The sequence below is a fragment of the Heptranchias perlo genome, chromosome 34 (assembly GCF_035084215.1).
Source record: "Heptranchias perlo isolate sHepPer1 chromosome 34, sHepPer1.hap1, whole genome shotgun sequence".
NCBI lineage: Eukaryota > Metazoa > Chordata > Chondrichthyes > Hexanchiformes > Hexanchidae > Heptranchias > Heptranchias perlo.
Window position 1 is genome coordinate 11,685,444 of NC_090358.1, and position 15,317 is coordinate 11,700,760.

At 38.6% G+C, this 15,317-nt stretch overlaps 1 protein-coding gene across 2 annotated transcripts in view; it reads right to left on the bottom strand.

The window, feature by feature from the left end:
* clpxa (caseinolytic mitochondrial matrix peptidase chaperone subunit Xa) overlaps window positions 1–15,317 on the bottom strand; it is a 51,336-nt gene that overhangs the window by 8,557 nt on the left and 27,462 nt on the right. For both annotated transcript variants that reach the window (XM_067971428.1, XM_067971427.1), the window contains exons 7-14: window positions 12,163–12,339; window positions 11,432–11,596; window positions 8,703–8,791; window positions 6,126–6,290; window positions 5,184–5,483; window positions 4,128–4,220; window positions 3,508–3,614; window positions 394–1,894 (exon numbers count right to left, since the gene is read on the bottom strand). In XM_067971428.1, coding sequence (XP_067827529.1) covers window positions 1,804–1,894; window positions 3,508–3,614; window positions 4,128–4,220; window positions 5,184–5,483; window positions 6,126–6,290; window positions 8,703–8,791; window positions 11,432–11,596; window positions 12,163–12,339 — 1,187 coding nt within the window. In that variant the 3' untranslated portion in view covers window positions 394–1,803. The remainder of the gene's footprint in view (window positions 1–393; window positions 1,895–3,507; window positions 3,615–4,127; window positions 4,221–5,183; window positions 5,484–6,125; window positions 6,291–8,702; window positions 8,792–11,431; window positions 11,597–12,162; window positions 12,340–15,317) is intronic.

Sequence of the window (15,317 nt, forward strand, 5' to 3'; positions counted from 1 at the left end):
TGTTTAAAGTCTGACCTATTAGGTCACTCTTAAAAAATAAATAAACAATTCCATACCTTGAAATGGCTTTACAATCTTGCCCAGTCTTACTATCACTCATAATGTTTCCCCACTGTTGACAATTCTGATTGTAAGACTTTTCTTATGTACAAGGTTGTTGATTGTAACCAACTGAAGCGGTGGTTTCAAGACTTTTTTTGGGGGGCAGGTGGGGGGAGGGAGAGAAAGAGACTATGAAAGGAAAGTGGGGAAAAAAACCCCCCAGAAAATCTGATTTTAAAAAAGACCTAAACCCTCCTGATGGTTAAGCGGGCAGATACGCTGCCCAGTAAGGCACGGAACCATACAAGAGCAGGAAAGTCACAGGTTTGATTCTGTGCTGAGTTCACTAACCTCAGCTAGGTGCCTCAGGACTCCAGGGTTACTGATCGGTATTCAGTGTCTCCTCCTCTAAGTGCACATATAGACATTGGGGCTGGTAGGATTGGGTTCCGTTGTGATGCACTCCATGATTGAACAGCTGATACACATCATCTTAGCTCACACATGACGAATGCCATTTGTTAAGTTATCGGAGGGCTGTTCGCACCTGTGGAAATATATCCAAGTACGTCAGGAGAGGGAGGGTGGAAAATTCGTCACATCTTTCTCCCGATTCCAGAATTTGCTATTCTGAAGCCCAATGGTAGAATACTTTGCGTCAAAATATTTCTCCCCCAAATTTATATATAGAACACAAAATGCCATCTGGCATTTTCCCTGCTGCAGATGCTATATACACTACCAATCTGGATTACTCGTACATCTCTCAACTGGATACCAGTTACCGTGCTTTTTCTAGAAGTCTCCCTTATTTGTCTAAATAGTGCGAAGTCTGCGTGTACATTGTCAGCTCTAACAAGTGGCGAAGTCACAAATGTCACAATTTGGTAAGTGCTTAATTTGTACACTTTATTTATACAACCAGAGATTTACAATAATTCATCTTCAAATCCTTTAGCTTTCCAATGAAGTCAATTTCTAAAGGATTAAAGTCAATCCTGTTTCTGGTCAGCAATAGCTTAAAAGGAAATACAGAAACATATGGTACAAGTTTATTTTTTGTGCTTAATATTAAAGGTATCTAAAACAATGTTATGTATACTTTAACACAAGCAGAATGAAACCAAAATCATGTCCAAACTATTGTAATCAAGAATTGAAGCCGAAATCCCTGCAATACCTGTTAGTGAAACTTGTTTATTGTTTAGTTTCATTGACACTTGCTATGACCCCTTTTGCCTCAATTTGATTCCTAAGTCTTGAATGCAAATATGAAATGCTAAATTTTAAAAGAAACTAGATCTTTGTAATATGACCACAGCACATCTAGCGCAAAGAAACAGCGAAGTGTTCAGATGCATTGGAGAAAATTAAAAGGGACATTCAGAAAGTTCTTCTGTTCCTTGTACAAGGGCTACACCTTTTGTTCCTAAACAGTTAGTGTAGGGAAGCAGCTGTTAAAAATTGTAACATATAATAAACACATTCAGAAATGTGTTTACAGTAAAATTCAAAGACAGCATAATGTCCACTGTACAAAGTTTTGCTATTTTACAAATACATGATCAGTTTCACTGGTCTGTTGAGATCATGTCGAGGGAGAGGAGACTTTCAACCCTGACCAAAAAAGCCATCCTCTTCAAACGGTAACTCTCTGGTGAGAGCAAAGGGTTGATAACACATTAAAATTAAATAAAATTAGAATAGCTTCAATGTTGAACGAGGCTCATCTTTGCACAAATTGCTCCAAATTGTGGCTGTTTAGTTGTTGGCTGCATCTGCTTGCCGATGCCACCTATCATCTTCCACTCCAGAATCATACTCTTCTTCAACAGACTCCTTAGGTGGGGCTCTAAATGAGAAAATCAGTTAAAAATGATTTATTTGAGGAATCCAAATTTTTTAAATGGTCTTTCAAAATATTTGGCACAATCGCAAAACATCTAACAGCGAAATCTGGGTCATTTTCCTAAAATATTACTTTTAAGGAGGTGAGGAGTTGCAACAGAGCTGATTCTAGCGACCAATGTAGTGCTGCCAAACTGTAGCTACCATTCATGGTCAAATTCAGGCAATGCTTGACAAAAGTGTATGGATTACTCCATGTTGATGCATTACAGCTGACCTATAGGCAAATGGTCTAAAACGAGTCTGCATTCCGTGCAATGATCCAGTGAAAATGTCACCTACTTCTGGTGAGTTTTTTAAAGCTCACATACATTGGGATATGCGCAAAGGAGGGAGGAAGGGAGCAAATATTGCTGTATGGCTTCAGAGCAGAAAATATTTTACATGCCATAAGAATAGCTAAAAGGAAGACAAAACAGTCTCAAATAGCAGCCTATTCCTATTAAGAACCAAGCTAACCAGTTAAATGCTGTAGATGGAATTTTGGCAATGCGACAACCCACCCAAGACAACAAATGGAGTCTGAAAGAACTGGTAGAGTCACAAATTAACTCAGACAGGTTTGAGAACCAAGTTTCCCCTTGGCTAGTATGTAGTTACCAGGATTAATGTTCTTTCAATTTGGTCCTTCTGCAGATCAGAGGGAACATTCCCTTGCATGACTCCTACAAATGAATTTGGTCCCGAGTCCGACAGATGAATTTATCTAGCCTTCTGTTCTAAAAAGTGGCCATCAGATCTGATTTACGATATTTGTCCGACGTGATTCTGCATGGAACTTGTGAGAAAATGTACCGCTAGATTTCCTCAGGAACTATACTCCATCCACTGAGATCAATGATTGGAAAATCACACAGTGGCAGAGCTATTGCTGCAAGCAAGGGCTTGGGAAATCTGCCCTATATGCTTCAAGGGGAGAAAGGAAGCAATAAAATACATTGTGAGCAGGATTTATTGAGTTCATTGAAAGAATATTTAAAATAATAAAGGGAGGTGCTACACTGAAGTCTCCAGGGAGACCACTGTGCCTGCAGGTGGTCACAAGAAATGCCTCAAACTCAGATTATGAAGATAAATATTATGCCATCCCAGGGCTCTGAAATGGGTTTTGACATGCTTCCTTCTTCTATTACCATCTGGAAACAAGGCCTATTGACCACAAAATTGGGAAAGGGTCACAAATGGCTTATCCCAGTTTGTCAGGACTGACATGCAAGTTAGCAAAGATCTTGCACAACCCCAGACACTGGCACACGAGTGGTTTTCAGGAAATTCACTGGGAAAAGCTGTACTCTTGGGAATCTTAAGTGTGCTACTATCACTGACAATAATCAAATCACTTCCTCCTCCACCAATTCTAGTTCTGTGGACAATCAAAAGTGGCTAATAGCATTAATAGAAGCTTTTACCCATCTTAAGTGATGCATTAACTTCAGGGGTACAAAATTCTAGCAGAAGAAACCAGAATCACTCTCAAATTTTGCATCCCATGAAACAGATTCTAATTTCTGTCAGATCTTCACTTTATCTAGAGCTAAATGACCCATGAAAATTTACCGTATGTATCCAGGAGGTTTCTTTCCATCCACTATGTCTTTGTCCACTTCTACAGCTACAATGTCAGAATTTGGCACTTCAAACATTGGCTCCAACAGCAACTTTTCCTGAAAACACAATTTTTCTTTTAGGAGGAGCAGTTTCACCATGCCCAAAAATATCAACTAACCATATTAACCCCCCAAACTAGATTTTGTGCTCTGAGAAACTTCCAACCATTTCACTTAATTCTAACTCGAAGGGCTACTCTAGTGTAAAGGTGCTTCAATAACCCTTCTTTTCAAATAGAAGACTGAAATATCATGAGATATCTCTTAATGAGATCACAAAACTGCTAGGATATTAGAAAGCAAATAAAACCCAGTCACATACTACTTACTGTAAACCCCACTGCACCGTAACCTGCCAGTAAAGAAACTCAAGTTTGGATTTAAAATATGCAACTAGATAGATGGATTTTTTTTTCATTCTGACCTTCTGAGTGGACACAAACTATCCAGTCAGAGGACTACATTTTCAGACCCCCCCCCCCCCCCCACCTACCCCCAATGTTAAACAAAAAACAGTTACAAACATCAAGAAACAAACTAGACTTTTGAGCAATTTTTTCAGCAACTTACCATAATTGACCTAAGGCCTCGGGCACCCGTCTTCCTTTCCAGAGCCAGTCGAGCTATAGCTCTCAAGGCATCCTCAGATACATTGAGGTCACACTAAACAAATTGTTAAAAGTTAAAGTCAGTAACACTAACAAAAACAAATATTCACTTCACACAAATTATTACTGGAGGCAATAATTTAAGAAAAATGGTTAGATACAAATTTTACATTCTCTAAATGAAAGCCCCGGGGGACATTCATATTTTGAAAAGACAGGTTTATATTTAGTTCAAGTCTTTCAATTATTTCATATTCCCCACTGTCCATCCAGTACCCTCTCAGTCATCATCCTTTCTGTGTACATGTTAAGTAATAAACTTTCTACTGATTTAGAAATTATTTTTTTTCCATTTAAAGCGTGGCTCTTGAGTGGACAGTTTGTAACATATTGCAATTGTATTAACTGGTAAGATGGATGAGCATTTCGCTCAGCAAACTGCCATTCTCAGCCAAAGCTGAGGCCTGAAGCTTCAACAGAATGGACAAGCAGTACCTAAAATCGAAATGTCATTTTTGTGCAACTTTATTAACTGGTTCCAGAAGCAAGCTACGTACCTGCCTTCCTGACAGAGGAGTGATGTATTGCACAAAGAAAACTTTGAGGTGGAAATATTCTACATTTTAAAAAAGCCAACTGTGAAAACATGCATAAATAAGCGACCAGCGTGAAAGTTAACCATGAAAGTCCTCAACCTCCTTAATTTTCAACAATGAGTGGTTCCCAGATGGTACACATATTTATATTGCTAATAAAGTAGCAAAAGAAACTGAGCAAATCTGCATTCCAATGAAGAATGTGAAAATGATCCAAGCAAGTTATATAAATGGACCTAAACAGGTCATAGTTAAATGGGCTGAGGACCTTTTTATTCCTTCCCTCTTGCATTCCATATCCAATGCAAAGATACAAGGAAAGCTACTAGTATTTATTATGGAGAAAAGAAATGCTTCAAAATAAACCCCATCCTTGCTACATAACAAAAGCAGATAAGAGTGAGAAGAGTAGTGGTTCACACCTTGTCCATACTAAACAAAGCCTGGTATTGTGGGACTACAGCGTTTCGAGGTTCTGTTAGAATTCGCACCAATGTGTCCTCATTTAAACTATGTAGTGGAACTATCACAGGCAGACGCCCTACAAATTCTGGGATCATTCCAAATTCTATCAGGTCCCGGGCCTCGACATGGCGAAGTAATCGGTCCTTTTCTTCCAATTCCTGGACAGTATTGTTATCGCCACTTGTATTTGCTAAATCAGCAGCTGCTGCCGCCCTTCTCCCTTTGCCAAGGTTTGAGGGGGTGCCAAATCCAAGATACTGCAGAGAGAAACAGAGTGTAAATGTAATGCAAATTCCTTACATTGTCAAAAACAAAGTATTTTGGTAAATCTATTATTTTTTAAATCATAAGAACTCTGTTCACAGATATATTTACAATAGTAAACACTTTAATTTTGGTAGAGTTGATAATCCCATCAGTACCCCCAAAAGGACTTTATTTATATGATTTTTACTAAAAGTTCTCTTTGTTAAAATGTATTCCTACACCCCGCCCCTCCAGAGGGGTGTATTCATTTAAGATATTTAACAGTGTCCCAAATGTCACCATCATCCTCCTATGAGCAAAAAAAAAGTGATTTATACGTATGTGTGTGGAGATTATGCAAGGACAAGATCTGGTTTGGCTGTGATAGAAGTTACAACCGAACAACCCACTGACATTAACTGTCCATAATCACACATGAAGGATGGCCACTTGGGTAAGGTATATGGGAACTTTAACCAGCAAGAGTCATTGCTTTAAGACGAGGGGAGAAAATTCAGGAGAAAAAAAAACAGTAGTGACCGCAGAGGAATGTGGCCAATGGAACATGCTAGAAGATTCAACATTCTGATTCTGTCAGTATCAAACATTTTTTAAAGCTAAGATATACGAAGAACAAGTCAAAGAAGCCATACCTTTTCATTTTTTCTCCTGCTGATAATCCTATCCAGACCATTGAAAGCACCAGAGGCCACAAATAAAATATTAGTAGTATCCACCTGAACAGTCTCTCCTCGCAATTTTCTTGAATTTTTTTCTGGAACATTTACAATTGTCCCCTCAAGGAGCTTCAGTAGTCCCTAAGTGGAAAAAAGGAAATCATTCTTTTTAAAAAAAAAATATACACACAATGTGAACTAATTCAATCAGAATTTTTTTAATGCTACAGCTTCTCCACTATTGTTACATTCCTACAGCACTTTAAACATAAATGAAAAACACACTAAAGTAGTCTATTAATAGCCAACAATGGAGCATAGAAACACAGAAATTATAGCACAGGCAGCCAGTCAGGCTATCATGCCAGGTCTAGCTCTCCCACTGACGCTATCTACTCCAATCCCATTCCCTGCCCATTTTCCTTTTCAAATGATTATCCAATTCCCTTTAAATTATGTTCCAGTCTGCCTCAATTGCCACTTGTGGTAAAACATTCCATGTTTCCTAGCCCTCTTTTTAAAAAAAAAAGTCCCCTTTCATTCTTTTAGTGATAATCCTGAGTTCATATTGCCTTTGTTATTGCCTCATGAATTAGTGGAAACAATCTTTTACTATTTACCCTCTTAAAATCTTTTACAATTTTGAAAACCTCTACTGGATTTCTCCCCTTAATCTTCTCTATTCCTGTGACACAAGCCCCAATTTATAAAACCTTTCTTCAAACTATAACCTCTCATCCCCACAAATCCTCAGTGTTTGGGATGCACACCATCTGGACCTGGTAACTTTTGTACTTTCAGCTCATTAACTTTTTGAAGAGTTTCTTCTGAATATTTATCTTTGGTAATGGCTCTTTCACATCCTCCTCAGGTACACCACTTTTATCTTTCAGTAAAACCCAAGATAAAATACTTATTAAAGCATCCCTCATTCCTTTCAAGCACAAGATGGCTCCCATCATTTCTATTTTGTCCTATCACTTCTTTGACTATTCTTTTACTTATGTGCTTATGGAAGCCGTACTAATTTCCCTTTGTGCTTTTTTGTAAACCCTCTCAAGTCTTTTTGATCCCCCTTTTTGCATTCTATCTAAACTTTTTATATCAGAATCATAGAATGGTTATAGCACAGAAGGAGGCCATTCAGCCCACGCCAGTTCTTGTAAGATCAATCCAGTTAGTCCCATTCCCTTGTAGTCTTGCAAATTTTTTCCCTTCAAGTATTTACCCAATTTCTTTTTGAAAGCCACGATTGAATCTGCTTCCACCACCCTTTCAGGCAAAGCATTCCAGATCATAACTACTCACTGCATAAAAAAGGTTTTCCTCATGTCACCTTTGGTTCTTTTGCCAATCACCTTAAATCTGTGTCCTCTGATTCTTGACCCTTCTGCCAATGGGAACAGTTTCTCTTTATTTACTTTATCTAAACCCCTCATGATTTTGAACTCTTCTATCAAATCTCCTCTAAACCTTCTCTGCTCTAAGGAGAACAACCCCAGCTTCTCCAGTCTATCCACGTAACTGAAGTCCCTCATTCCTGGAACCATTCCAGTAAATCTTTTCTGCACCCTCTATAAGGCCTTCACATCCTTCCTAAAGTGCGGTGCCCAGAATTGGACACAATACTCCAGTTGTTTGTCATGGTTTCCTTCTGTATTTTGCCACCATATTTATCAGATGCCTCTTTTTTATGCCTTATTTTTGTTCTGGCCTCTCCATTTATCCATGGAACCTCAGCCTTTGTCACACCACCTTTACTACTAATTAGAATGTATTTACTCTCTACCTTATCCATCCCCTATTACTGCAGGTCCATGGTGTTGATATGCAATTTTCCCCAAACTATTAATATGGGCTCAGTCCCATTTTCATCCCACTGAAATTAGCTAATTTCTAGTCCAACTCCTTTATCTTCAACTCCTCTTTTCCTTTATCTATTTTCAATGTGAACTTAATTTGGTTGTAGAATATTCTATCTTCAGGTGTCTTACTTATCCTCATTCATTACTTAGACCAGATCTAGCACTAAATTCTTTCTTGTTGGACATGCAATATACAGAGAAGATTGATGTCCCTGATGCATTCAAGCTGCTGCCTCTATTTTGGCCACAAACATTTGCTTTAACCCACACTACCGTAGTCCGTTATTCATTGAGAATTTGAACCAAAATATGAACATATACTTCAATGACTGGTCTAAAAAACAGCAAATTAGACTAACAGGCTGCAACATGTCTTTAATTATAATGCCATTTCTCCTTCCTTTTTAATTTCTATATCTCTTCTGAAAATTGTATAGCCAGGAATATTTAATTCTTGGTCTTGCCTGGTTGAAGCAGAGTTTCTGTCCAGGTCATGACATCACAAGTCTCCATTCTAACTTGTGCCCAAGACTTAGTACATTTCTATTGTCCTCTGTGGGCAAAAACTAAAACCAAAAACCAATGAATAGTCATAGTCAATGATTTTAGCACGGGCATGATGAAAACTGTTTATCCAAAACATTGTCCCATTAGCCTATTTGTTTAATTGAAATTCCTCATCACTGACCTGCTGAACACCTTCACCACCCACATCACGTAGTTGATGGATCCCTGGCACACTGCCAATCTTATCTACTTCGTCCAAGAATACTATTCCTGCAAAAGAATGAATTTTGGTGAGACAATTAACAACAAAAAGTAGTTACAGAAGCATTGCCAAAAAGATATGCCAATATTTAAAAACATTTGTCTTTCTGCAAGTGCAAGTGAGAAGAGGCCACTTAGCTAATTAAATCCACTTCTTCCAGCAGGCTATGTACAATTTGCACTGTCATGGACAGTGACATGGGGAAGCAATTGTTTCTCTCTCTTCTCACCTCTCCCCCACCCCCACTTTAATATTGGGTAATGAGACGGTAGCCTTTTCCTGCCTTGAGGCAGATTTCCCAAGAGTACAGGAAATTTTAATCTGATGATTTTAATGTGTGCAGATTGCCACCGATAACTCTGAGTTCCACACTCCTCAATGGTGCCTCTGCGTTCTGCCTGAACTCAATTCCAAGCCATTAATCTATAATACTCAAACTTGATGAACTGTGTGCATTTGTAAACTTGACTGGTGAGACCATTCCCAAAACTTTTTACACAGTTTGGAAGAGAGGAACTTGTATTTATATAGCACCTTTCATGTCCTCTTGATGTCCCAAAGAACTTCACAACCAATGAATTACTTTTAAAGTGCAGTCATTGTTGTTATGTGGGAACACAGCAGTCAATTTGTACACAAGGTCCCACTAACAGCAATTAGATAAATGACCAGTGCATCTATTTGGTGATGGCAGTGGAATAAATGTTGGCCAGGACATCAGGAGAACATCTCTGCCCTTCTTTTAATAGTGTTATAGATCTTTTACGTCCACCTGAGCAGGCAGATGCTGTTTAATGCCTCATTCCAAAGGTAACACCTCCAATAATGCAGTACCCCTCAGTACTGCACTGAAGAGTAAGCCTAGATTATTTGCCCAAGTCTTGCAGTGGGGTCTGAACCCATAAACATCTGATTCAGAGGAGAGAGTGCTACTACTGAGCCAAGATGACAAGTTACCATCTATGTGCACTGTCCATGGACTTCAATTTAGGAAACAAGTAAAATTCCAAAGTTCAATTCCAAAGAAAATAAGGCTCAGTGAAGGCTGTCTATGATTACTCTGATTACAGTGGAACCAACATAATAAGCCATATTGGAGGGGACCTAATGGATAATGGCAGGTGATTGTGTCCCCCCAAATTTTGGCCCTATATGTATGATACAGCAGTGGAGAAAAGTAAAATACAAATAAATTGAATTTATTCCTTCTGGGCCAGTGAGATTTATGGCAGTCAGGACAGTAGCGTTGGTGGCTTCACAATGAGGTAACATCTCACACCAAGTTTTGCCCTGCAGGAGTATGGATAATAAATTTTCCATTGTACTTCAATCCTTTTCCTAATCACTCATTCAGCTCCCTTTTAAAATTGTTGGCATACTACTGACTCCTTTTAATGCAGTCTATTCCTCATAGGTCCATCCCTCACTTCCTTCATCCCACCGATGGCAGCCATGCCTTTAGCTGTCTAGGCCCTAACCTCTGGAATTCCCTCCCTAAATCCCTCTCTCCTCCTTTTTAAGACCCTCCTTAAAACATATCTTTGATCACGCTTTTGGTCACCAGTCCTAATGTCTCTTTCTTTGGCTCTGTGTCAATTTTTATCTAATAATGCCCCTGTGAAGAGCCTTGGGACATTTTACTAGGTTGAAGGTGCTACATAAATGCAAGTAGCTGTTATCGTAGGTGTCAGGTCAGGCGTTAAAACCTGCTATCATAATAACAGTAGACTACACGACCTGTGACTGGTTAATGTTGGGTGCCAGGTGACAGTTAAGTGCCCTGGGCACCTTGGTGGGAGGAAATGCCAATACAAGGCGGATGAGCTAACCTTTGAATTAGCCAACGGCATCCACAATCTGCAAGCCGTGACACAGCTGCAGTACATAAGTCAATGGACAGTCCAAAACACAGCACTGGGGCTTGTGTCCCTGTCTTAAAAGGGCGTGGAGGACAGCCACGGGAGTTTTGACCATAGTGGACCGATGAAGATTCCTCATTTCTATTACTCTCCGGGGAGAATCTTTTTTCTTTTAAGTCCAGATCATTCCAAGAGAAACATTTTTAATAAGAATTAACACTACAATAGTTCAATAATGAGTAAATGGAGATTAATTTTAATGACAAATTATGAAGTGTGAGTTGAGAGATCAAGTTTTTGACCAGATAAAACAATAAGAAAAAACTGCCTGAGCATTGCATTTGTTCTTCAAATTTGTTTTATCTCTCATGAATTTGTGCCTTATTTTCTTTGCTCTGTATTTGCAGTTTATGAAGCAACTTGTATTGCTAAACACCACAAATTTAATTGAAAAGTTGCCAACAGAAATGGCAAAGGCTTCAACCACAATCTACCAGTAAATGCATCGAGTTTAATGTGTCTGTTAAAGGATGAAACAAGCAAGGTCCTTCCATGATCTGAGAGAATCATTCTGAGGACATTAAATTGGCACAACTGTTACAAATTTAATGATAGCAGTACATGCAGTGAGATGCTGTGAAGATACAACTTTTATTTATTTTGATTGGATTATGGAATATTTGAGTACAAAATTAAACTTGGCCTAGGCAGCATTGCAATGTGCTTAAATTCAATGATTCAGGCTCTCCAAGTTTACTATGGCTAAAGTTAATGATCCACAAATCCTACCTTGCTGTGCTTTATCCACATTATAATTGGCATCCTGCAGGAGCTTAGCAACAACTGATTCAATATCTTCACCCACATAACCAGCTTGGGTCAGGGTAGTACAGTCACAAATGGCAAAGGGAACCTCCAGGCATCTGGCAAGAGTCTGGGCTAGCAAGGTCTTGCCTGAAATCAGATTAAAAAACAGGTTTTATCTTACATGTCTACCATCTTCACTGCTACGCATCTTCATCCAAAAGTATGAACAAACAACACTACAGTCACCTCCACAGTTCTAATATGTGTGCTGCTTCAGGAAAGGACACATTGTGTGTACGAAGGAAAAACACTGTTTGAACAAGTCTGCTAAGCACTTGAAATTACTTATTGATAAGTAATGTTAATTATTTTCAAGTTTGTTTTCATTCATCAGGGGGAATCAATGCAATATACAGTGTAAATCATGGTGTTTAAAAGCCAACATGCCACAATAGTCTGAACTTACAACCAACCATCCATCTGCAAGAACAGCCAGCAAAAAACGGATTGGTCTTACGCAAAACCAATATTTCAGCAAAGTTTTGTTCACTCATCTTTTTCACAAGATATTCTGGATACTAGTCTGGTCTTTAAGAACTCAAATGTTGTACAATTTTGATATTTGCTGAACTAAAACTAGAGCATTGCGCTTTGTGGGCACTGTAAAGCTTCCTGCAGCACCATAAAGATTTAGCATCCACTTTTAAACTGACCTGATCCTGTGGGACCAAGCAACAGGATGTTGCTTTTCTCCAACTTAATGTCATCGTGAGTTGAGTCAAGCACCTCTCCTCCTCGCTTCTCTTGGGGAATTGACTGACTTGCCTGCTGCTGCATGGAAGCTCCGAGTGCATTACCGTGTGGACTGATACCTGCAATCTGCAGTAGCTCTACAAGAAAGAAAAACAAGCCTTCAGATAAGAACAAAAACAGAATCTCAATATTTTACAAATACTCCCAAAGATCTTATACAAATTTGTATTGTGGCAACATATTTTTAAAATGTATTTTGCAACAGTAATCAACTGCTGATTTTTCTAATAACTTTAAGTCACTTGCTTAATGTGTTTTTTCATTTGATGCAGTTCCTACAATCTGTTAATATGAGTCCTAAATACCTCTGCTGGCACAATTGAAAAGAAGCTACATAAAATGAAATAGGACAGATTATAAAGAAAGATACCAGATGGTGATTTCAAAACTAATATAAAACTACTGCTGTCAAGGTCACATGAATTTGAATCCCACATCTATACAATTTTTAACCACATTACATTTTTCAAACTGCTTTATTTAGATTACACATTTTAAAAAAGTTTTCTAATGATTTGGTTCAAAAACAAAATGAAGAAAGAAAAAAATGACAATATTTAATGGAGGGGGGGGGGGGGAAGAGAGAAAGAGAAGATTAATCAACATAGAAGATGTCAGTGATGGGGAATGAAAGGTTTTCTAATTGGAATCAGTATCAAGCACACCTAAGGTCAGGTATAACATGGGCACAGTAAAGACCTGCCTGAACATCGTACATTGATAAAAAAAAACACATGCTAGTCCACTGCTGTGAATTTTATTCTACTCTGACACTAAACATACTTTCATCTCATGAGACAAAAAGAAAAATTGAAAACTGCAAATGCTGGAACTCAAATAAAAACAAAAATTGCTGGAAATAAGTAACATCTAAGGTTTAAAAAAAAGTTTAAAACCTCAACTTTGTAATCCCAATCCTCATTACTTAAATAATCAGTCAGCATGTCTGGGACTACATCAAGGGGAGAATTTTTCTTTCCCACAAACTCATGCCTTTTAGTCTTTCCTCAATTTCATCATTATCTCTTTCTAGAACAGGTAGCATATAACCAGTGTAGGAGCAACAACCACCATTTAGAAATGGCCCACGGCTCCCCGACACCTCGATGAGCCTACCCCAGTGTGTAGCTGAGCCATACAGACCAGGAAGGTACCAGATTTGGCCCCCGATCCATGTAGAATTAACTAATACCAGATGGAGCAACATTAGGGGGCACAACAACTGGCCTCGGCGATCCTGGGTTAGAGCAAGGATAATCAGCCATAGTCTGGCCCCAAATAACTATCTGACCAACCAATTCAGGGCAGTGTCTGAACTTAGCCCTGGCATAAATATCAGCATCCCTCAATGGCACAGATAATAAAACCATGTTCAAACAACACTGTTAGTTCAGAATTTTTATTTAATGGCTCAAAGCTGTATAAAACACTGAAAAAAAAGTTGAATTCAAGTAATTTTTCTGCACGGTTGTCATTTGACTTTGGTTTGCAGGGTGCACTCTGACTATCCTAGTTCCACAGAAGCAGAGCAAGAACTAAACTTCCATATCACATCTGTCTCTCACACACACAATTTATGCACAAAATCTGAAGCTCCCCAGCCCAGTTGAAGGATCCTTTTCTATCTGGTTGCCATGTGACATAGGTTATCATGGTGTGCTCTAGGTATTGTAGATCCACCACAGCAATGTAAAAGCTACAACTTTCACAATTTATCTTATACACTCAGAATTTGTCAATTAAAGCTGGTAATTCTCAACAATCAAGGCTCAGGTGAAATTTCCAATTATGGGACAGAAGCAGAACTCAAGTCCCAAGGCCCAGCAAGTTGGGCAATTTTCTTATAGGTATTTCTAACACTGAATGACTAATTTTGTGGGGATAGTAAGTGATTTATTTTCCAGAACTGCATAGTATTGTGTTTATGCTATAAATATTACCGTGTTATTCTTAACTATATATACACACTACTAGCCATTTTAGTGTCTAAATACTAATCAAAAATAACTTGCATTTATTCAATGCCTTTAGCGGAGAAAATATCCCAAGGTGCTTCATAGAGGAGATGCCGAACAGTAGTAAAAAAGTTCAGAAAGATGACTGAACGCACAGTTAAAAAGATTGGTTTTGAGAAGGCTTTTAAAGAGAGGGAAGAGAGGTAGCAAGGTAGAGATTCAGGGAGAGTGTTCCAAAGAGGAGAGCTGAGAACATGGTCAGACATAGGACTGGAGAAGATTACAGAGCTGGGGAGGATGCTAATTTTGAATTTGCTGCATTGGAGGACAGGGAGCCAATGGAGGTTGGCGGGCATGGAGTGTGACTTACTGTAAGTCAGGATGCAGACGGTGGAATTTAGGATGAGTCTGTATGGTGGAACTTAGGGGGAGGGTGTTAGAAAAATTGAGTCTGATGGTATTGAAAATGTAAACAAGAGTTTCAGCAGCAATGAGAGGAGGGGATGCGGGGGTTAAGGCGAGGTTGGAGGTGGGTAACATTGCAGAGGTGGAAATTAGGAATCAAAACAACAAAGCTACATTTTACAACATTCATTGCTATTTCATACCTGTGCAAACAGCACAATGTGGACTACACATGCTCTTCAAATAATCTGAATAATTGTCTGCGCAGCAATGACTAGGTTGAAAGGTCTATCATAAATAAACTTATCCGTGCAAAATTGTTTTTGTCACTCCCACCAGTAAATCAATTAGTAACTAGGTTAATCAACCAGTATTGTCCATTTAAGTGCCATAGCCTTTTAAATAGTCTTCATCTCATATTTCAAATGTACCCACAGATACCAAATGCATTGGTTAAACCTTGGGTTGGTTAATAATTATATATAAAACAAAAAAAGTTAGAAACCAGCAATACTCAAAAAAAAGCAAATTGAAGAGGATTTAGAGCATAAGACACAGGAGAACGTGGCAGTTCAGAATGCACATATTATCCTCAAATTTCAACCTCAGGCATGATAAACCCACCTGAAGATGCATGTGTAATCTGTGCTCTCAAAAATGTCTATAAATCAGATATATGAGTGTCCTAAACTATT